The sequence below is a fragment of the Strigops habroptila genome, chromosome 4 (assembly GCF_004027225.2).
Source record: "Strigops habroptila isolate Jane chromosome 4, bStrHab1.2.pri, whole genome shotgun sequence".
In the NCBI taxonomy this organism is placed as follows: domain Eukaryota; kingdom Metazoa; phylum Chordata; class Aves; order Psittaciformes; family Psittacidae; genus Strigops; species Strigops habroptila.
The window spans coordinates 17,883,323-17,907,336 of NC_046358.1; the positions used below are offsets into that span (position 1 = coordinate 17,883,323).

The following is a 24,014-nucleotide window of genomic DNA, read 5'->3' on the forward strand; positions in this document are numbered from 1 at the left end:
AACGCATCTTTAAGTACTTCCCTAGAAAGGCAGACTTTTCTGTACCAGTCTTTCTGTCCATCTCTGTGAAGCTCTGCAATGAGGAAAGCCAGTTTCTGTTAAGTGCTTGGATCAGCCCTACCACATCCTTTTTTTTTTTTTTGTGTTTAATGGGAAAATCCTAATGTGTAGCATGTGCTTCTATTAAAAATAAATGCAAACTGTCTCAAAGTCAAGCTGTCCTCTATGTCGCGGTTATGCCATTGGTTAGGAGATTTCCATTAGTGTCTGTGGAGGGGACACATGCACAAATGTCTGGGAGAACACAGCAGAAAAAAAACCCTCGAGCATTATGGACAGCCTTGCTTCTAAACCTGTGTGGTAAGAGTATGAGAGGAATACATCGTGTGGCTTGCAGCCCTTTGAAGTGGCTGGGTTTGGTACTGACAGGATGGTTTCCCTTATCTCCACTCCTACAAAGAGGACTGGGAAATATGCCTGTGATGTGGGACTCTTACATTTCAAGCCTTGATCAGGTTGACAGCTTTTTCTCTTTTGTTTTGCTGCCAGTGGTTAATCAACAAAGCTAGTTGAAAGCAGGGAAATGCTCTGCCCTCTTTTTATGGGTAAATGAAGTGGGACAGTAACAGCTGTGTTTGGGTATTGCTGCCAGTCCGCTGCTCCAGGATGATCAGATGGGTGGGAAGTTTACAGACTGCCTGTCCCTTCCTGTGTCATTATATCCATGCAGAGGGTTTGGCAATAGCTGGCTTTTGTCTTGCATCCAGTCCACACTCGCAAAACAAGAGCCCTTAATACATATAATGGTGCACAATCATCTCTGTCAGACTTCAGTGTGTATCCCCAAAATGCACTTGTAGCGGGGCCTTTACTTTGCAAAGCAACTAACTTGAAAATGGCAAATTTAATTTCTTGCTTCTGAGGGGAGTGTGCCCCAGATGAGGCTTTGATCTAGGAAGCTCAGCTGAGTCTGACCTGGTCTGTGCAAGCATCTCGGGGACCAGCTGGCTGTGATTTGCAAGTCAGATGGCTGCTGCTGTATGGGAATGGCTTTCTTGATCTAGAGCTCAGTTCTGCCTTTTAAGAGTGACTTGTTTTGTGTAAATTGAGCTTTGCTAGGAAGTGGTTCTATGGCTGAACTAAACCCAGTAAAAAAGAAGTAATTAAATTGGTAGATATTAAAATGTGATATTGAATTGTGCCAGGGAGGTTCAGACTGGACATTAGGAAGCATTTCTTTACCAAGAGGGCGGTCACACACTGCAGCAGGCTTCCTTGAGAAGTGGTTGATGCCCTAAGCCTGTCAGTGTTTAAGAGACATTTGGACAATGCCCTTAACATACTTTAACTTGGCCAGCCCTGAACTGGTCAGGCAGTTGGACTAGATGATCATAGTAGGTCCCTTCCAACAGCCTATTCTATTCTAAAAATAAAGTAAGTTTTGGGACAATGCAGATTTAAATGCCAGCAGTTCCTGGGTTCCTGCTTTCAAGAACTGTAGGATGTTATCTACCCTTTGGAAAATGAGCCCTTTAAAGAAAGCTGAGTGGCATGTTGCAAACAACTAACAGTCCTTGAAAAGTTAGGCTATGCCTTTTTATCCAATATAGGAAGCAAAATCTCTATACATGGTGATACAGAAGTGTAGCATGAGAATACCAAAGGTGGACAAATACTATTTGCTGAGCAAGTCACTGCTTTGTCTCAGCAATTGGGGCACTGATCAGTTGGTTGCACGTAGTTATGTTTTAGGAGTTATTGCCCAAAAAGCTGTGAGTTATAACAACTCATTAGCCTTGAGCTTCTCGTCTCATTACAGCTTGTGAATTAATTGTTGATGACATGTCTCAACATGGGAGAGGAAGGAGAGGAAGGTGGGAAGAAGCAGTTATTTCTAGATGAAGAATGCAATTTTGAACTAAATGGGCCTTTGCAATTAACTTTCATGCCAGTTCCAGACGCTATCCTCATTCAAGAATATGGTTCCCTGACTCCTAAACCAGGGATGTAATTGTGGCCTCTTGAAGCATTTTATCATAGAATCATGGAATGGTTTGGGTTGGAAGATCATCCAGTTCCAACCCCCCACTGCGGGCAGGGACACCTTCCACTAGACCAAGTTGCTCAAAGACCCATCCAGCCTGGCCTTGAACACTGCCAGGGATGGAGCAGCCACAGCTTCCCTGGGCAACCTGTGTGAGTGTCTCACCACCCTCACAGTAAAGAATTTCTTCCTAAAATCTAATCTAAATCGCCCTCTGTCAGTTTAAAGCCATTGCCCCTTGTCCTATCCCTACCTGCCCTTGTCAAAAGCCCCTCTCCCGCTTTCTCGTCCGCCTCTTTAGGCACTGGAAGCTTCTCTAAGGTCTCCCTGGAGCCTTTTCTTCTCCAGGCTGAATAACCCCAGCTTTCAGCCTATCCTCACAGGAGAGGTGCTCCAGCATTCTGATCATCTTTGTGGCCTTCTCTGGACTTGCTCCAACAGGTCCCTGTCCTTCTTATGTTGGGGGCCCCAGAGCTGAACACCATAGCAAAACTAGGAGTAATAACTGTGCATGATAATGTTTGATAATGTTTTGTTGTTGTTTTTTTTCCCTGTACCCCTTGCACAGGGACCCTCCAAAGGGATCGAATTTTTAAGAACCTCACTCGGAAGCGTCAGCGGGCAATGCGAAGGCGAGTGCACCAGGTGAACGGGCACAAATTCATGGCTACCTATCTGCGACAGCCAACATACTGCTCACACTGCAGGGAGTTCATCTGGTAAGAGCGGCTTGAACATGGTGGTGTGGAGCTTCCTGTCCTTTCGTGTTTTGGGGACCAACCTGCCACCCCCGATCCCAAATCAGTCACCCTGCGCTTTATACCAAGGGCCACCGATGTGATCCCCCTTGGCCATCAGGTTTAGCAGGGCACATTTATGCTGCAAACTGGAGTCTACTGCAGAACAGCCAGAGGTGATGTGTATCTTGGATGCTGGTAACAAACTGGGAAGGTATGGGGATGAGGCAATGTACTTCACTTGTAAGCATATATATTATTTTTTGGGTGGAGGGGGGAAGTAACCCAGGCAATCTGAAGTAAGACCCCAGATCTTAACTTGAGTGAGCTTTGATATTACACTGAGAAAAAACAGTTGTTTGGAAGACTAGAGTAAATGCCTGGAGAACAGAAAAGCTATCAGAGGTGTGAAGTGTGGGGTGATACATGTGGGGGAGTAGGCACAGCAGGGAGAACATCTTAGATATGTCTCAAAAGAGCATGGAGTGGGAGAGATAATAACAGGGTGTGGGCTGCTGGGATCAGTCTAAGTGTGGTGTATGTTGTAATAATGTGAGTTATTTCAGAACATAGAGTGAGGAGGGGATATGGGAATTAACATGCATACAACAGCCCGCCCTATAAGTTATGGCCTTTGCAGTACTTTCTTATGCTCTCACGCCCCTAATTGTATCATTATTGCTGGGCGGTTTTGCCCCAAGCATCTGGTCATTTGGGATCCCCTTGTGTTTTGGCTCTTTTCTGTAAATGATCTGGAAGAAGACGTGCATTCTGATGTTAAATTATGTTCATACTTTGTATTGAACAGGGGCGTATTTGGGAAGCAGGGGTACCAGTGCCAAGGTAAGGTGCTCTTCTTCTGCGTGGTGTGTGTGTAGGATGTGCTGTTTTAGGAACGCTTTCCCATGCTGCTGGGACATCCTATGGTTATAAGCTTCTCTGAAGTCACCACTCCTCTTCCTCCCTAGCCAGCCAAAACTGTGCATTTGAGCAGCTGTCGGGCTGCAGGAGCAGCCACTTACATTCATACAAACACCTAGGAGTCTGGTTCCTGTGTTTTATCCTGTGCTGATCCACTGAGTTCCTGAGTACCTGCAACACCCAGCTAGGCTTGAGACCTCCAGGTTCTCTTCAGGACAGCATTCAGCCAGTCTTCAGCTGGTATTGGTACACAAAGTACCCTACTGGAATGGCCATCCTCTTCCTTTGTCTCGCTATGAAGTTCAACAAACTGAAATTAGGAATGTGACTTCAAAGGGCAGTCCTGTGTGCTAGCACAGCACTTTTGTCTGAATGCGTGTTTTGGCTGAATGATGTTTATGGTGCTTGTTTGCTCTTAATTGTTGTTCTGCCTTTCCCTTTTTCTGTGGTGAGATGACAGAATTACTTGCTTTAGAGGTGCATGGTCATTCAGTATAGCCTTCTAACGCAGCCTGCTTCTTGTACAATATAATAGGGTGCTTGTGACCCCATATGAAAGGAAGCTGCATGTAAATAAAATGGATATCCCACATACAATTTCTGGGTGAAAGTGAATGTTACTGATAACCCTTCATGAGCCCAAGCTTAAGTCAGCAACAAACAGAATAGTGTGGGTCCCTGCAACATATCTGCAGCTTGCAGTTTCCATTACAAAAATATCCTTACATAGACAATAGCTCTGGTCCTTAGTGGTGTCTGCAGTGCACACTGGGTTACGGATGTTCATTCCAGCCAAGCCAGCTTCATACCTGGAGAGAGCCCAATTCTACTTTCAGGCTGATTAGCCCTTTTGATGGAGACTAGCTAATTAGCCTAGATGCAGCACCATTCTGCTGCAGTTATCCAGCTTCCCAGACAGAAGCATTGCACTGAGCCTCAGTAACAAACTAACCTGGTCAGGACTCACTTGAACATCCAGTGTAAGAAGCACTAATGCCACTGAGATGTAGGGGTGACTTTGAGTATCTCAGACCTGTGTTCTTTAGTGTTGCTTTTATATGTTGTGTGAAATACTCTCCCCTGGATAACTGTTTCAATAGCAATTTTTTAGTTCATTTGAGAAGTAATACTGTTGTTATATGTGCATCACCCGTATTTTATATAGACAGCTGTTTTCTAGGCTGTATGAATGATCCGGTGCAGAATTTCTGTTGCAGTGTGTTGGAGATGCTTCTCCAGATCTGTTGGAAATTCCAAGCCACTGATTATTTTTCACATCTTTACTGCATCCTGATGATACAGCTGAGCCTGAAAGAACCCAGCTGGTGGGTTGGTGTGTTCAGAGTCCTTCAAGAGCTCTTTTCAGCATGCCTCTTTTATTTCCTAGTATGCACCTGTGTTGTACACAAGCGCTGCCATCATCTAATTGTTACAGCTTGCACGTGCCAAAACAATACTAACAAGACCGATCTCAAGGTAAAGTCATGTTGGTTATTATGGGTCATGATAATTTATGATGCTTCAGGGTTGTCTGGGTTGCTGGGGGTTGTCCTATAACAGAATTTACTCTGTGTTATCTTTATTCATGGATTTAGAAGTGAGAGTGAGTGATAGGGACATGCATAAAGGCCATGCAGTATCATCTGGTTGTTCTTCTGTCAATGCTAATAAGTGGTTGAACTACCTAGTTTGGGAAGGTGGGTGTCTTCACTGGAAGACATAAAGAAATAGCAAATCCACTGTTTTCTTTGGTAATTTTCTTGCATGATTAACTGTGTTGTCATCAAAATTTGATGCCCGGTTCTTAATGTGGATTCCTCTGCTTTAAAATTCAACCACTCGTCTTTGTTATGCCTCTTTTTTTCTCTTCTGGTAACTCAAAGTGGCCATTTAGTCATTGCTCCATACATTTACTCTAGGAAATGATGTATGTTTTAATAAAGAACCCTTGCATAATTTGTGTTTCTGAAGGCTTGCTTTCTTGCTAGTTTTGGCTGTATTTGACAGGAGTGCCATTCTTACTTAAAACTGCCCTGTGTATTGTGTGTCTCATTTCTGTAACTGGAAATTGTTTAACAACTGTTTGATGAAAATTCAATTGTAATATTTTTAATTGGGTGTGTCATGCAGAAACCTGTTTTCCAGTGCACATACATAATTGCCTTTGTTCGTTATTTCTTGCCTCCAAACTGCAGAACTAGACTTCTTAAAATGACCCCTTGCCAAGCCAGATGAAAATCAGTTAAAATGCCTAAGGCTAAAATGCAAGTTAGTGACGTTCCTTACCCCTCTCTTAGGGTTATGAAGGGTTTATAACACATTTAAGCTACTTTAAAAGAAGACAAAGGTGAGGAGCACTGCTCGCTTCAAGCTCATAGTTTCAATTGCATCCTTGACATCACTTAATGAAGTTGTGGGTTTTCCCTCAATCTTCCAGGATCTGCATGTTCAGAAACAAAGTTTAAAATAACGAAGAGGCTAACTGGGTGTTGGTTTCTTCAGCAATGCAACGTTTTCTAAGGTGTCTTTGAGATGAGAATGATTCATAATTGGAAAAGAACAAGGTTAAAAAGGGGATGAGAGCAAGTGATACAGTGAAATGTGGGCTGAAAGACTGTTAATTACAAGGAGGGTGAGAAGAGGAATGAGGATTTTAGGAGCTGGGAAAACTATTCTATGTTAAATTTAATAAAATCAACAGTTTGACCTAAAGTTGCATGTTTGCACATAGTATGCAAGTTAATAATTTGAAAACTGGTTAGTTACAAAAGCTGGAGCTTTAATTTGTATGTGGCACTTCAGCATGATAGGTTTGTGATGAGCTAATCCACACTTCTAATTCTAACTTGGGTTTAAGAATTTAAAATTGGTTAGGAAACCCTCTTTAAAATCTGCTTTGTCAGGTAGCCCAGCCTGCCCAGCAGGGAAACCAGAGCAGGCTCGCAGCAGGTGAGGTTGGTCGCTCAGTGTTCACTTGCAGTAAACCTCAGTGAGGTGATGGATTGGGACATTTTCTGAGATGTAATTATTTTTTCATAGTTTTGCACTTGAATGCCTGTGTGTAAATGAACATCAGCTCATATAGATGTACATATTTGAATTTTAAATCTGTGCTTTTCTTTTCGTGCCTCAGGTGACTGAACAGAGGTTTGGAATCAACATTCCTCACAAGTTCAGCATTCACAACTACAAAGTCCCGACTTTTTGTGACCACTGCGGTTCCTTGCTCTGGGGAATCATGCGACAGGGTCTACAGTGTAAAAGTGAGCAGCTTCTTAGTGTAGCCTTTTTCACAAAATACATACATTTTTAGACTCTTGATGCACTGCATGGGCTTGATTTCTGTAACCTTCAAGAGAAAGCTGAGAAATTAATATTCATCTTTGCAAGAGTTAAAAAAACACTGATCTACTTTTTAGTCTCTGGCTTCCAGAAGGACTCTACTTTGCACTGTCAGCACAGCTTTGTTTAACTTGCATCGTTGAAATTATTCATGGGTAGCACTGCTTCCTGCATTCATTTTTCCCTTTACCTGAATGTTTTTCCTCAGCTAACGAAATAGGGTAATGAGAAGGCATTTGAGGAGAAGAATGGTCATTGCTTTAGGTTGACTGCCCTGTTTGTCACACTGTTAAGTGATGACAAAATGTGTCCTGGTGTTATGTTTTTGCTTCAGTGATCCAGACTGTACAATCCTAACAGTCTCCGTTTACCTTCATCTCCCACAAGAGGGTGTGTGTATCCATGAGTGAGTGCAAGAAAGATTTTTAGTTTCCTACTGAACAGTATGTCTATAAAATTAGATACCTGCAAATGCAGGGAAAGTTTGTTGTGAATTCTGTAGAGTTATAAATACTAATTTTGTCTGCAGGCATAGCTACAATGGTATTTATATACCTGACAAACACGTGCTTGTGAATAGCTTCACATGTGGCATCCTGCTTGAAGGGTTTGGGGTATATTCCTGATTTTCAGGAGTTTATCATCTTGAGAGTCCTGATTTTGTTTCTGCTGAGATAAGTGGCAAAAATCCCTATAATTTAAAGACACAGAGTACGTCCATATTGGTGTATTTCCTGAAGCAGAATTGTTAAATTACTTCTCAGCAAGAAATCCCTCCGAGTTATTTTAATCATTCCTTTGCTTTTACTTTCTATCCCTACCATCACCCTTGTCAGTCTGTAAAATGAATGTCCACATCCGATGCCAAGCGAACGTTGCACCGAACTGTGGGGTGAACGCAGCAGAGCTTGCTAAAACCTTGGCATGCATGGGTCTGCAACCAGGAAGCATTTCCCCAAATTCGGTGAGTCTTTTTCTTTTTCCCTTCCTCCCCTCCACCCCTTCTTTACTTAAAACGCTTACAGCTGGGTCTTTACATGGTGCAAGAGAAGTCAGAGACTTCAGTTATGACAGTCAGTGTTGGGTGGTGGACTGTATGAGTAGGTTGTTACTGTCTGTGGCTTGTGGCAGAGACTTCACCTGGAAAACGGATGTCTTATATCCAGGTTTACCCTGGTGGAGGCTTTAATCTATAGGTGTTGCTTTGTTGTTTGCTTATGTTTCACATTGTTGTGACTCCATTCACTCTTTTAGCTGTTTGGCATGAGTGAGGGGAGAATAAGAGCCCTAAATAATAAGTGATTAATATAATCCATGCCATACCTTTTTTTATTTTTACTGCAAGCACAAATGTTCTGTTTGCATATATGGTGTTGTGACAGAGCAAAGGAAGAGCTCAGCGAGAGCCTAGGTTCTCTTCACAGCTTTGTCACAGTTCTTCTGAGTGGTTTTTTGGGAAATGATTTCACTTTTCACTGCAGTTTCCCTGGCTAAATTCTGTGGTTAGAGTCAGCATAACATTATCTCTGGTCTTCGCTATCTGAGACATGGTCCCAGTGAGATTACTGCCAAGGTTGGGACATATCTGTATACTTTCTGCTTGTCAGTACTTAAGGCATCCTAAAAATCCAACTGTTGTATATCTGAATCTATTCAGAGAGTTTAAAACACTCTGTAAGAACTTGATTGAAAATGCCCATACTCGGTAATGGAAATCAGAGCTGTCATTTGATAACAAGTCAGTTTTCATCATGTTTCCTTTGCGAGCAGTATTGAAAAGTGAGTTTGCTTGAGATCACAATAAACCATAACAAAATGTTGGTCTATTTATTTTTGTTTGACCAAAAGAAAATATTGATCCCCAAAACATAATTGCCAGACATGGTAAATCTTGTCATACAGTTAGCCAGCTACATCGGTCAACAGTTATCCTGGGAGTTACAAGGAAATGCAAGTCCCACACTTCCTTCTCAATTCTGTAAAAATCAGCACATATTAACATTCGTTGCTTGCTTAATCTGCACATCAAAAGGAGATGAAACCAGGAAAATAAAAATCTTTGCTTGGTGTTTAACAATCTCCTCTCGTTATATGTGAGCTAAAGGCTGTAGGTGAGTGTTCAGACTGCTGTAAGCTTAAATCTGTTGGGAGTTTTGCTGGGTGCTGTGGTGAGTGCACTGGTGTTTTTCCCCATAGCAGGGGTTGCCATTTCTATGGCATGTGAGACAAGTCGTCTGTGCAGGAAGAATTTTGCTTTACACCAAAGTAGTCACAAGGTGGAGCTCAAGAAGTCCGTGTGACTTTGTTCGGGCTAATTAACTGAGTAAAAGTAGTCGTTTGTATGTGTACACTCATGCCTGGAGAGCTGTGAATAGAGGGCGCTGGAGGTTGGCAATTCTTCGCATACTGCAAATCAAGGATCTCTAGAAATGTGTACTGATCCTGCTATAATTCCTGAAAGTGCAGACCCCTTGCTGCTGGCATGGGAATGCCATTCCATTATGTTTGCAGTAGTGGAAGAAGCCAGCAGCCAGTTGTGGAGAAGAAAAATATTTTGATGGTTTGGTCCCACTGAACTGGCCTTTGAGTAGGAGTCTTAAAATCAGGTAGGAACCTAAGAGATCAGATGAAACCTGCTTGGGTTCCAGACCTCACCAGCACTTCACATATTGCAGAAATTACATTTTCCCTCACTCTGTTATATAGGAGACTTCAGTTTCCACACTCAGTGTCTTATTTTTCTCGAGAGTGAGGGTGGAGAGAGTCAGACTTGCCTCTTGGATCTGCTGGGCAGTGGGTTTACCACTAAAAACTCCCAGGTCAGGAACCAGCGTTGACATCTCAGCACAGCTCTGCGCAGTGCTGAGGTTGGCCAGTCACACATAGCAGCTATGTGGGGTGGTGGTACCAATGTGCTTTCTGTTCCAGTGGCCGTACAGTGCATCTGAACAGGTCCTGAATGCCCAGATTGGTAGGTTAACTGCATGTGAGCACCACAGAAGTACAATTTCTGTGCAGACTGATGCTTATTTACTTTCTTCCACAGAAACTGGTTTCAAGATCTACTTTGAGACATCAGGGAAAAGGCAGCCTGAAAGACAGCAACAACGTTAGTGAAACCTCAGCGAGCAAACTTGGGATCAAAGACTTAACCTTCCTTCGTGTTTTGGGAAAGGGCAGTTTTGGAAAGGTGAGAGTTATTTGTGGCTCTTTTGGGGAAAACCCCATTCCTTATTTAAGAAGCTCCAAGGTAGATGAAGTTATTTCATAATGTGGCACAGGGGCTGTCCAGTGAAGTACGCTTTGTGCAACAAAAGTGGTTACAGAGAGGAGGGAGAAGAGGGAAGAGAAAGAAAGCTGACAGAAAGTGAAGAATTGGATATCACAAGAAAAAAAAAAAGCAACCAAAAGAACAGATGCATGCCAGGGCCCATACCAGTAGTTACAAGCGTGTGCGTTGGCACTCGTTTGGGCAGCATTTCTTGGAGCATGTGAAGACTTTTCCTTTAAAGGAAACAGGCAGTGTTTTCAAATGTGGTGAGATGGGGGTTTGGTTTCTCTGCTTTGCCACAAAGACGATGTGGAATGGTGCATTTGAATTTAGTAACTGAGGGGGGAGATGGGGTGAATGGCACTGCTCAGGGGGTTTGCCCTGGCACAGTGAATGAGCTTCAACCAGCTAGCCCTGCACCAGACGTTGCAGCAACGTGTGTGGGTATTTCTATGCGTAGAAGCCTGCTGCAAACAGTAGCATGTGTGTCATTGATTGTACACTGATGCCCATACTAGCAGGCTGACTCACTTGCATCCACAAGCCTGGTCATGAGATAACTGACCTTTCTAGTGTGAGAAAATGTGAGAGACTGTGTTGCTCATAAAGTGAGGGCTCAGCCCTTGCAATTCACCCCCCCCTTTGGTTTAGGTGATGCTTGCCAAGATGAAAGAAAGTGGGCAGCTCTATGCAGTGAAGGTGTTGAAGAAGGACGTCATTCTCCAAGATGACGATGTTGAATGCACCATGACTGAGAAACGCATCCTTTCCTTAGCAAGGAACCACCCATTCCTCACCAAGCTCTACTGTTGCTTCCAGACTCCTGTAAGTATAGCCCAGGTGGTGGACAGCCTTCCTCCTGACACTGGCTGGCATGTTCAGGACAGAGGCCCTCTCCTGTGTATGTGGTCCCTGGCTTGTTATAAATGTCCATCTTAGAACCAGGAGAAAACTTCTTTGCTCAAGGGTGAGCAGGACACTCTGCTGTAGTCCACCTCTAACAACTGCTGGGCATTTGGCAAACAAAATCCTGGCTTGTTCTAAGCTCCCTGACAAAATGGTAATAACAGGGAAGCATCTCATTTGTGGTATGTATACCTCAGTGGAGGACTGCACATGCGCTGCCTGTCCAGCTCAGAGCCTCCTGTGGTGTGTGCAGGTGGGTGGGAGCTCACTGCTGGTGTGGGTGGTGAGGAGGAGTGGCTGTGTTGGAGGCAGTGGCCGCAGCAGTGTACCAGCGAGGTAAGTTTGGGAGCCCCTGAGCTAAGCTGTTATTAGGACCAAAGCATTTTCTGCAGCAAGCCTCTTCCAAACTGCCTGGGCTCCTTTCCAGGTGCTTTTTGTCCATTGCTAAATGGTAATAGAGCTTGTTTTCCTCCTAGAAGAGGCAGGAGAAACTTGCCCTTTTGGTCATGGCTTCACTCCTCCTACATAAACCAAAAATACTGTGGAAAAAAAAAGCGGGGGGGGCAGACAAATGGGTCCTGCCACACACCCATTTCTTGCTCCTTACTCTTCTCACTGGGATGATGCAACAGCCAGCTGTGGAGTTTAAGAATTGTGCTCATTTAGGGTGGAGCCCTTGCATAGACTCATGTAACAGAAATTAACTTGAGATGGTTTGGGTTTGGTTTTTTCCTATATACACGGTTCACAGAGCAGCTGTGCTGTATAGCAGAAACAAAACTTAAAGCTCACTGTTGTCACTGGTAACCAAGGAAACTCCTCTTGTATTTTATAATGTGAAGAAAGAGCCCATATTTTAATGGCTTTCCTGAAGTTCTGGTATAAATATCGGAGATGTCCAGTATTGGTGTGTGCTGTTTGAAGTCAGATGTAGGGTAGCAGTGGGTTTTGTGAGTTGTTGCTGTGCCCTTTGCTATGGCTTTGCTTACTGAATTGCAAAGTAGATGTGAAAATAGTAGGTGTGCTGCTGGGCTACCTAGAGTATTACCCATGAACCTAAAGAAGATTTAAGGTCACTGTGCTAGTTCTGTCCATCATCTTCAAAAAATGAACACAATCTGCTATGGGTGCAGACAAGGTCTGCTGGGCTGATGAAGTAATTGCAGAGTCTTTTGCAAAGAGGAAAAAAATGGAAGAACTCAGCCTGTTTAGGCTAGCAAATTGAAAGCAAAAAAAGGATCTGATTGATGTCTGCGGATGCTGAACACTGAGGAGGGGAACGAAGCTGTCAAGATGCTGGCTAAGATTAAATGAGTCTAGACTGGCCATGGATACAGTTAGACTGGAAATGAAAAGGAGGTTGCTAAACAGTAGAGCAGCCTGGAAGAGGAATTTCTGGACCAGCTTGTCAGAGGAGCGGAGGGAAGAACCCCTCAGCCCTTGCCGTCCAGAATGCAGAGCTGGTCAGTCTCTGAAATGGTGCCAAGGGAGTGGTGCTTGTCGTAGCAGGACCCTGCTATTGCCAGTCTTTCCCAGGTTCCCCTTTTACTTGAATCTCAGTTTGCTTCGTTATCTGGATTGTCAGTAACAGAAAACCACTTCTCTCAAATAATGCACAAAACCAGAAGGGGAAGTGTTTACAAAAGAAAAAGTAGATTTCAGACTAATGTGGTTCCTTGCATCTTTTGCCCATGTTCTGCACTCAGTGACACCCACTTCAATCCAGAATAACCAGATTTAAATTGCTTATAAAAGCATAATTAAATCCCTTTGTTATATTAGAAAAATGATTGCAACAGCAGGGTATTCATTGGGCAGAGTTGTTCCAGGAGGGCTTAGCCAGGCTGATACAGTACTTGAGGTTTCTGCTTGTTCTTTATACGGCATGGTGTTATCCCTTCCATTAACACAAACTTAGCAGAAAATAATATATATATATATATATATATAAAAAAATTAAAAAAAAAAAGAGTAATCACTTACAGCTGCCGGCCAGTGTTTTGAATGTTTAAAAATGCTACTTATGTTTGGAGTTGGGGGCAAGGTTACACAAAACAATACATAGTTTCAGTTTAAATTACGTGGAAACCACATTACATGTATCGCACAGCCCAAACTCTGAAAATATGGTATTAACGGTTCATGTTATAAAAACCCAAAGATTGACTCCAGTCAGCTGTGGAGATCCTGGATAAATAATGACCTGCTGGGCCTGCCTTTAGGAAATTTTCAAGAACTAGCCTTTTTGAGGCTTCTTGCCATTTGTCAAAGCAAAGCCAGAGCCCCATCCCCTAAGATATGTCAAGACAGGCTGGGACTAACTGGCAGAGGCTTATGGTCGGTGCCAAGTTCAGTATAAGTCAGCAGTGGAATCTTATTGCACATAAGTTAAATTATGTCCTGGGCTGCTTCAGGAGCTCAGGGGAAGTCATTATCCCCTCTGCTTGGCCCTGGTGAGGCTGCATGTAGAATAGAGGTGTCCAGTTATGCTCCCCTCCCACCCTTCCTTCCCCAGTTCAAGAGAAATTGTGGAACCTGGAAAGGAAGGACCTCAGAAGTGCTCGAAATGCTCCAGTGGTTTGAGAACAGGGTGCTAAAAGGGATTGAGGGTTTGGCTGGATCTAGAGACATTTGAATTCTGGCTTTTGTATAATATTCCACCCAAACCAGCAAACTCTTCCCCTGACTTAAGCAGCCTAGGGGGTAATTTAAACAGCCTGGGGCATGTCTGTGCTGCATGGTGCCATCTATGTCATGTAGTGCCAGTAATCTAGCATTAGCTGCGCTGGCACAAGTACCAGAAACAGCAGTGCATTACTGGAGTTCATCTATATTGCTGCTACTTTACTCACCTGTTTTAGAGCTAGCTGAGGGGTTTTTGTGTTTACATTAGCCACTGATGTTTTCTAGAAAGGTTTTCTGCTCTCTTGTGCTGCCTCTGTGCTCACTGTGGTCCTGATTTCGTCTCTGCTGCGGCATAAGTGGTACCTGCAAGCAAGGGCTGCAAATAGAGCCCAGGGTGAGCTGAGGCTGCCTGCCCTCCAAACAGCCTCCTTGTTGTGTCACAGAGAAATATTGCAGCCGCTAGGTGGTAGGAGCTGCAAGCGTTGCCTCTGTCTCGTATGGGTCACGGTTTTCAGAGCCTAAAGAGGAAATATTAGCTGCACAGCAGGCTGGCAGAGGCTGGACGTGGCGCTCTGCGTGCCCAGTGCTTGGCTGGGCAGTTTTGGACTTGCACCTCCAGATTCCTTTCTTGTGAAAGGCAAGGAAGGAGTCCTGCTGCTCCCTTGCAGTTTAAGTCTTTCTCAAATGCGTCTGAGTGTGGGGACCCTTGTTCCCCACATCTATAATATTTTTTTTTTTTTTTTTAGTTGAAGGCCTTGCCGTGGGAACTTTCCACCTTGCCTAAGCCATTTACCTCTGCTTTTTCTAGGACCTTAGAATCATCCTTTAGTGTCAGAGAGGATTATGCTCCTGTTCCAGTAATCCGTGAGTTGCTGACAGGTGCTGGGACCTGTGGATAATCGTGGATCCTGCATTAGGGGGCACAAGCGCCAAAAAAAGTTTGTTTCTGTTTACCTGACACTGTCATCCAACACCTCAACAATACTGTCCTAGAACGGGTGAAAGAGGCTATATGTATAAATAGCTGAGTTAGTAATTTAATCCTGAGGAATGCAGATCCTGGAATGTTTTAATTAAAAGGAGTTTGCAGTAAGAAGGTCCTGTCTTTTTGGGGTTTAGGAACCATCCTTCCTGCGCAGGTGGTTTGCTCTTAAATCCCTTTGTCTCCACTCATATGCATGAGAATGAAAAGGGCTGGGGGAGATGAGCTTCCTATGCAAATAGTGTCAAATAGCTTCTAGGTTTTATGTTTATTACCCTTATCCCTTTTCTCATGCTTCCAGGGGACCTCAGGCGATGCTGTTTCCAGCACTGTCCTTGCTGGCCTGATCGTTATATGGATTTGCTTTCAGTGGCTCTGCTGACAGTTGCTGAGGCACAGAGCCTGCCCGTGCTGTTCCAAAAATAGTGAGACCCGAGAACTTGGCAGAGGGATGTGATTTTTCTATAACAAGCGTCCTTCCGAGATAATAGCTAGCAGGAGTGCTATTGAAACCAATAGGGACTGGCCCAGGGACTCCAGGGCAGCATAATAATTGAACTGGTCCCATTTTACAAGGGCAGCCTGCAGTCCGGCACGCAGCTTTTTGCTCTCTTTACAAGCCGAAGGCTGATGTCATGCTCTTGATGTGGAAGGGGAAGGTTTCTGCACGTCTCTGCTGGTTCTTGGTGCACTCAAGCAGTTCTCCCATGGTCAGCATGGGCATCATGTCATGGATCATCCAGGTGTTTGGAGAGATGAGCCTTTATTTCACCTTCTATAAGTGTTGGAGATAACCTGGAGCCTTTGACGGGGGCATAATTTTCAAGTGAGGGCCCACCAGCTAAAGTGGTGGGACTGAGCAGTGGCTGCTGGCTGGCTGCTCACCCACATGTTAGTCCCCAGATGCCACAAGAGAGGTCTAGGTGCCCCTGTATGTCCAGGGGAGTCCCTCAGTCATGGTCCTTCCAGTGGATCTCAGCATCAGCCTAGTTGTCCACGAGCTACTCCATTGTCACCAAATGGGCAGAGTGCAGGGCAGCCCTGGGGCTGAGCTTAGCACAGTGGAGGTAAGGAAGACTGGAAAGGCAGTGGAAGCCTTCCCAGGGCTTTGGTTACATAAAGAAGTGTCCTGACACAGGCCTAGGAGCATGCTGGTGGGTGGTAAGGAAGCGGTGAGGCCTCTTTGATGTTCTCTTTGAAAGGTGCTGGAGAGGGAGCCCTTTAGGAGCAGAGAGGACAGCTTTGATCAACTCCCAGGCACTAAACCCCCAGCCTTCCCTCTCTGGCATGTCGGGGGAGGCACGACTCCATACGTGCATACACCCAACAGCCAAGTGTACTCCTTGGATGCTTTTCTGCAAGCACTGAGACCTTTTCCTCTGTTCTTGAACATTGAGACCATTGCCAGCCTGAAGCCACTGTGTTGGAAGACCAGCGCACACTTCGGTTTTCTTGCTGCCAGTCAAAAATGAAGATGTTGATGGAGACATCCTGTTTCCAGGCCTGGCATTTTCCAAAAAGCTTGGTGAAGTCTAGCATGCCTTCTGGCTATAAACACAAGGCACCCTGCTGGAGGCTGGCTTCAGAGTCTTTCTGAGATCAGGCTTGAAGGAGCTTGAATTGTGTTTTACCTGGGACTCTGCAGGGGAGAGTTAGGGTTTTTGGGGGGCTGTCGGACAGGGAAGTACAGGGGAATTTCCTCTCTCCACCTTTGCTGTCCAGTGTGACTTCTGCAGATATGTGCACCATGGTGCTCTCAACACTGGATTTGTGACCATGGGAGAAGCAGTTTGTTTCTGCCTTTCACTGGCTCCTATTCTGTCTAGCACTGAATAAAGGCAACCTGGTAAAAAGTTGTCTTCCTGTGGTTTTACAATGTTCATATCCAGCAAAACCCATGACATCTTTGCTGGTATGCCAGCTCAGGTTGCCAGTAAATCAGATGTGTGAAGCCTCCAAAGCCCAGTCTGTGCTTTCTCTGATGTGCACAGTAACACCTTGTGATGGTTTCTTCATTGCAGGAACAAATGCGATCAGAGTTTTGGTTGGGGTTTTTTTGTAGGCAGAGTGGAAGATGAAACAAGATCTGACTGACATTTCTAATTTGATCTGTGAACTTTGCTGGGTGTCCACACTTAGGCTGCACATGGAGGTGATACGAGCTGAAGTGAAAACATGAACCGAAGGGTTAGCTGCCATCATCAAGTTGTAGCTCCTGAGAGTAACTTTCCCACCCCTGATTGTTGTGGGACTCTGGGTACTTGCATCTTTATGAAGCTGAGAAAATGCCTTTCTCCATCTGCAGTAGCTTATGGGAGAGATTTTAACTTAGACTTCCCAAGTTTATTGCAAGGGTAGCTGAAGGAGATGCTGTTGCCAATGGCTAGCCACAGCATGTGAAACTAATATTTGTCTTTGACCTAAAATCAAGGAAGTTGCAGTATAAAAACAGATCAAAATGGAAGCAACCCACAAGCAGCCTGAGTGAGCTTGTATAGAGGAGGAGGAGAGAACCAAAAGAAAGGGCAGTCAAAGCTCAGAGCAGTAATTGAGGTGCGACCCAGCAGTGCTTTAGGTTTCAGTCTCTTTGAAACCATATTGCTTCCCAGGTGATGTTTAGGGTGAGAGGATGGATCCACAAAGCTGTCGAAGTAAGCAGTTTCCAAGTGGCCTTTGGGTGTTTTGGCACCCTTAATTTTCCTGAAGACCTTTGGCTGAGCTTGTAGAGCTCTATAGTCTCCATGACAGGGGGGTTGGAACTATGGGATCTTAAGGTCCTTTCCAACCCTAACTATTCTATGATTCCCCAGCACAGTTTGAAGCCAGCAAGTATTGCACAGTTCAGTATTTTTAAAAACAGGCCAGAGCTGTCTGAGGTTGGTCACTCTGAACCAGAAACACCAATTCCAGTAGCTTTTTTCTGAACCAGGGGCAGTAAAACAAGCATGATCTTTACAGAGCTCATATAGGTCTCTTCTGAGACACCATGATACCAGCAGCCAGCTGAGGGGTGGAGATGTCCTATAAATCTTTGATTAACAGATGATGTCTGTATCTTGCTACATTCTAATTCCTTATTCCTCAATTTATTCCCCTCTAAGTTCAGCCAGCCCTTTGTTTTTTGATCTGTGAGGTGGGAAGGAGTGTTTATGTAGTTTTCTATGCCACTTTATAAAGTCTGGAGGGAAAGATTTAATTTTATTTATTCTTTCAATTAGCTTTGATTTTTTTTGATGTTTTGTTTTAAAGGTAGCTAAGCTGGCTTGCTTTTCTTTTTTAATTGGGATTATACAGGCTTTTTTTGGTATGGGATTTAATTGGTTGACCTAGTGTCTGAGATGATTTTAGTGTTTTTTCTAGTTGTGAGTTTTGGTTTGTTTCTAATAGATCAAATGCAGATGAACAAGAGAGATAAAAGGCATCCTTTTGCATATGTGTTGAGTAAAAGTTTCTACTGACAAGATGAACTAATCATGTAATGGTGGTATGAATTAGACCATCTTAAGGGGAGGGGATAAAGAGGAAGGATGTACATATGGTTCATTTGTGTATCCCAAAGTCTGCGTTGTTCCAGAGAAATGACTGAATGAATTTGTGTGTTACAAAATCTCTCCAGTCTATAAGCTTGAAATTTCAGCCTCACATTTCAGAAAACGGGCAGAAATTTGGAGGGTGTAGTTAGATTTGTGATTTTTTTAATCTATTTATTCTTTTCTGGGGCAGGTGGGAACACTAACTCCCATCAGCTTGCCCTGCATTGTGGTTGTCATTGTTCAGCTCTTCTGGAATGAGCTCAGGTTTCATGCTGTGCCGTGCCATGCACACATGCATGCAGAAGGCAGCCTTTACCCCGAGGGACCCCACAGAGTTTATTTATGCAAATGGGAAGAGCCAATTTGTTATTCTGTAGGCAATGTTTATGTGCCTGACTGCCGCACAGGAGAACCTGCATTGTGCCCACTATCAGCAGTGCCAGATAGCAGAGTGCGGTTGTAAGTGATAACTGGTGATAACTGTCCTGTTCCAGGAGTTGTGACAGTGATGCCAGTGGCTTTGTTAAAGGAACTAAAACTGAACCTGGTGTGGGAAAGTGACCTGCAGTTCTTCAGAAGCATGCTCACCAGCGGCCCAGCCTGGAGCAGATGCCACATGCACCTTATCTATGTTCTGAGTGCTTAATTTCACTGCACCCGCTTCTAGCTTAAAAAAAAAAACAAAACCAAACCAAACAACCCAAACCACCCCAAAACCATCAGAAGAAAGAAACCTTCCCTTTCTCAGTCTTTCATATGTGCCACATAGTGATCTCCCCATCTTGATAGCCCCAGGGCTGTATGTGCCGTCCATGGCATGCTCCCTTGTGTAGCTTGATGTCTCCTAGTCAGAAGTGGTTCCTGAGGCTGGTGTGCACTTCTGCAGCCACTGAAGCAGAGAGGTAAAACGGCTGCCAGAGCACCAAAAACCAGCTGGCAGATGGCCGTAAAACCTGACGCCTTTCTGCCGCCGCCTTGTTCGTCTGGGAAGTCTCACAAGCAGAGTAGCAGCAGGTACCATGGCAGTCATCATCCACGGTGTGTTTGGGAAGCGCCACTAAATGCATGCACGTAATTCCAGATGAGCAAGCATGGCATGGAGGTGCTGCTTCTCCTCTCCTTGATGTAGTTATTCTGATTTGAAATCAAAGGATCAAGTCTTCACCTAGCATAAGTCAGTGTCTTGCTCCATCGCAGTCAGGTGAGCGTGGCTTTGACACTGTCTGGAAATTGGGGCTGAGCTCGTCACATCTTGCTTCAGCTGCTTGCACACACACATTGCTTTTAGTGAGCCCGTTCTTATGACACCCGCAGTCCTCTCTGGTTTTGAAACACTGCCATGCATAACTCCCCTGAACAGCCTGCCCTCCTGTAAACTTCCTAGGTAGGAACAGTACTCAGCTCACAAGGATGTGGTGCATCCTTGGTCGAAGGGCTGGGTATGGAGGGAAGGCATTTCAATGCAGAGTAGCGCCCAAGTGTGGTTCTTGGTTCTGTTACACCTATGAAGATAAACATTGAGAAACAAACCTGTTTATTATTCCTCGTCTGGGTCCTGTGCTTTGCAGTGCCTTGACCCAGATATGCATGGCCACTTGCACTGCTTGGGGAGTTGGACATGTGGCTTTCTGAAGCCTGGTACAGAGACAGCACACTTTATTTGCACGCTCCCAGCAAGACCTAAGGCAGATTGCTTTGTGTGGGGGTTGTGGACCACAAAGAGAGAACAGGAACGTTGGGAGTGCTGAGGGAGCCTGCCAGCTCTTGTAATTATCTTGTAATAATTTGCTTGCAAGCTCCCTAAGCCCTGCTACTCTTTTTTTGGAAACAATAAACTTTTGCTGGGAAGCAGTGACACAGCTGTCTCTGTATGGAGATAATTTTGAAAGCCTGCCTTCTGCTCTGCAAAGCATGAACTGCCAAAACAGTGAGAAACTGCTGTTTTCTTGGGAAAATCCTTTGGCTTCTGGGAACTCAGATTGAGCCCAAAGCTGATTTTCTAAGGAGTCATGTGCATGAATTCTTTCCAAAAAGATGAAATGCAAACTTAGCAGAATTCCTGAGCCAGGAATTCTGATTAATTCATTTTTTTTAGGGGTGAAAAATTGGATCATTGCTCTGAAGCGCATTTAACCAGGTCTCTGTATCCTCCAGATGCTGCCTTATACGGTAGCTGTCAGCTGAAGAAGATGCTTTGGTGGAATTACTGCTGGGATGTGTCCTTGGTGGGTCAGCTCAGCCCCTTGTCCTGCAGAGAAATCAGTGTGGGCAGAAGCAGTGTCTGAGAGAGCTCTGCTGTGACAGCGGTGTGCAGAGCTTGTCCAAGCCTATTCCTGGTGGCTCTGGAGGCTGGAGAGCAGACACCCATTGGTGTTTTCCAGTGGGTCTCCTGAACATCTGCTGATGACTTTCTTGACAGAAGTCCCTTCTGGTCCATGCTGCCCTTGGCACAACAGCTCTTGTAGGGCAGATAGGGAAGGCAGCTTTGCTTTTACAGCCTGCATATAAGAAACATTTCTTTCCCATCTCCCCCCTCCATGTTTCCTGAAGGGGGCAATGGTGCTGCTCTGTCCCATTTACTTATCATGAAAGCCTGTGGTCAAAGGTAAGGCTCTCACCCTAGCTTTCTTCAGAGGTCTTTGGTCTTGTGTAGGTTGTATATAGACATCAGCTAGACTTTTAACTCGAAGGAGGTGGAAGTCACCCATCACACTGAATTTTTTGGGCATGCAGAGGGAAAGGATGCTCTTTTAATAAAATCTGGATTTTTTTTAATTTTTTTTTTTCCTCCTATGATGATGAAGAGGAGAGGTATGAGGGTTCAAAACAGCTTGCTTGTAGAGCTGGTGAGGACAAAGGGCTAAAGTGGTGTTGGAGTTGGATTTCAATGAGTGTTTGTGTTTGCAAGGGGCAGTAACCAGTATGTGGATTGTCCCAGCCAATGGCTTTTGCACTCGGGGGCTCTCTTCAAGCCCCACCAAAACCCCACTAAAACAACAAGCAAATGAAGCAGGTATGTGTCATTGCTATCAAACACTGTCCTTAGGATGTAGTATGTGATTCCAACAGCCCCTGCCCTGCTAATAGACAAATAAATAGGAATGGCAAATTAAAATTTAAACAAATAAATTAAAAAAAAAAAAACAAACCCAAAAAACCCCCCAAAGCCCCCAAACAGTTCTCTTGCACTGAAATTGGCAAGGCTAATCTCTAGCCATAGGCCAGCCTTGAAATAACCCCACCTGATCCCATGGACTTTATTTGTTTCCTCCAAGTGTTTCTTTAATTTACGGTAACCATTGCTCTGCGACTTATTTATCTCAATCCCAGCCCAGAAATGGTGCAATGTGATTTCCTCATGTGGCTGCCACCGCTGCAAAGGCTTTCACGTCACTGTTTCCTGTTGACTCAAATGCTCTTTTCTTACTCTTGCCGACGTCAAGCAGAGATAGCAGATCAGGGAAGACTTCTGAGCAATGCAAAATAGAAAAATAGGAACAATTTCTTCACAGAGAGGGTGATCAGGCATTGGAGCAGGCTGCCCAGGGCCATGGTGGAATCACCGTCCCTGGAAGTGTTCAAAAACTGGGTAGATGAGGCCCTCAGTGACATGGTTTAGTGGTGGTCTTGGCAGTCCTGGGGTAATGGTTGGACTTCAAGGTTGATGATCTTCAAGGTCTTTTCCAACCTAGTTGATTCTATGATTGTATGAATAGAAATCCGAGGATTTCAGCATTAAGCCCTGTCAGAAAACACTCCAGCTTTCAACTCCTCCTAATTCCCTCTGGTAGTCCCTAAGAAAGGAGGTGCATACTTGAAAATTTGACCTGATTTAAAGTTATCTGACCTATCTGTTGTTTTAATATTTCCTTTGCTGGTGCCTTCTTAATCTATTTATTCACTCTTAATCTGCCTGCTACAAATTGCCTTCCTCCTCCCCCCCTCCCCCCAAAATAGCCTTGTTTATTTTATTTCTCAGCGATTCCTGGGAGAGCGGTTGGTCTTTGCAGTTTGGCAAGCTAATGGTCTTGCTTAAGGGTGAAAATGGAAGTCTGCCTGGCTCTTAGATGCTGTTCCCCAAAGGGTGGTTGTTAGTGCTGATTTTCCTAATACTTGTTGCCAGGCCTGTAGCAGGCCAGTGCACAAATGCTGTATTGTAAATAAGTTACAATACCTATCCTGTTTTTTTCTTCAGACACCGCACAGGATTTCTAAGTGTTAGAAGACTGGACACACAATTAGCTGGACCTCTTAAATAAATAATTAAATATATATATGTGTGTGTGTGCGTATATATATGCCAAAGTTCTGTATTTATACTTGACCTGTGAAGTGAGACCATGGGTGGAGGTGAGGCGTTATTATGAGCTTTAAGGTCCATTCCAACCCAAACCATTCTGTGATTCTATACCAGCTCAGGTTTACAGTTAGTCTGAAGTAAGAGCTGTTTGTAACAAAAAGCTGCTAATGCTGTGACAGCAGTGATGTGAATGTTAAGCCTGGCTGTTTCAGCGCTCACTGGAGCATTTGAGAAAGAAGTAGTATCTTCTTTTAAGCATCATAGTAGAGATGAGTACATCCAGAAGATGGAGATTTTGTTTACACTGGAGAAGCAGTTTTGTGCTAGGAAGAGTTAACTTTGTTTTCCTGAAGCTCACCTTTAAGGAAAGAGTAGAAGATACATGCACGTTCACCTAACTGTATGCATGTTTATACAAGCATATATATATTACTTACATAAATACACACACCCACCCCCCTCGTTGGGTTGCTGGTAAATTCCTTCCTGTTGGAGATCTGGCAAAAGGGATTTCTTTTTTAAGTACGGGCTTGAAGAGATGCCTGGACAAGCTGGGCTAACACGTGTCGTGGAGAGATCAGCAAGGAAGGAGGCGGGAGGAATAACAAGGAGATGTAAAAGCTGGCCTGACTGGCAAGGCAGAGGTGATAACTGCGCTGCAGCTGGAGGAAGGGTTGCTGAACAGGTAGGCACAGCATAGCCAGGCTCAGTTTAACTAATGCAGCAAAGATGTGGCATTAGAGATCTGGTGTGGGCTCAGGAGCCAAGGTTTGCTGGTTTGCAGAATTTGTGTTACTGTCTTAGACTGGTGCCGTAGACAAGCCAGCTTGAATGTCCTTCAGCAGCCCTATAATAAAGGCAGAGTGAAATAATGAAGTATTGTTGTTCATATGGATAGGAGATAACACTTAACACGTGGCCTTGGTGCTCCACACAGTAGTATTGTAAGATGGCTGGGAACACATCCATCTTAGCTTCTGGAAGGAGCCCAGAAGGAGCTCTTGAGCAGAGCCCAGGATGGTGACGAGAAGCAAGCTGTTCTCATCTGTCATGAGCCATTTGCTTTCCTGCTCATATCCAGAGAGGAATGAAAGGATTCCTGGTGGCTTTTCTTCTGCTGTGTGCATCTCAAGACGTTAATACCAGTAGTCATTTCAAGCTGGCTCACTGCCAGAAAGTGGAGCATAACAATGCTTATCCTCTTAAACTTAGAGAGGGTTTAAAACTAGCTTGTAGATGATTAACATCAGACCTGGGAAGGGGCTTGTGGGGAAAGAAGGCCAAATAACGCCATTAACAGGCTGACTGGTCTCAACTGAGTTGTATGCCAGTTTTCCAGTCTGCTTGTTCCTG

At 44.4% G+C, this 24,014-nt stretch overlaps 1 protein-coding gene across 1 annotated transcript in view; it reads left to right on the forward strand.

Annotated features, from left to right (window-relative positions):
- Window positions 1-24,014, forward strand: part of PRKCH (protein kinase C eta) — a 116,256-nt gene that overhangs the window by 45,568 nt on the left and 46,674 nt on the right. The window contains exons 3-9 of the mRNA XM_030484664.1: window positions 2,613-2,763; window positions 3,590-3,624; window positions 5,090-5,178; window positions 6,836-6,965; window positions 7,881-8,008; window positions 10,091-10,234; window positions 10,967-11,140. Of these exons, the coding sequence (XP_030340524.1) occupies window positions 2,613-2,763; window positions 3,590-3,624; window positions 5,090-5,178; window positions 6,836-6,965; window positions 7,881-8,008; window positions 10,091-10,234; window positions 10,967-11,140 (851 nt within the window). The remainder of the gene's footprint in view (window positions 1-2,612; window positions 2,764-3,589; window positions 3,625-5,089; window positions 5,179-6,835; window positions 6,966-7,880; window positions 8,009-10,090; window positions 10,235-10,966; window positions 11,141-24,014) is intronic.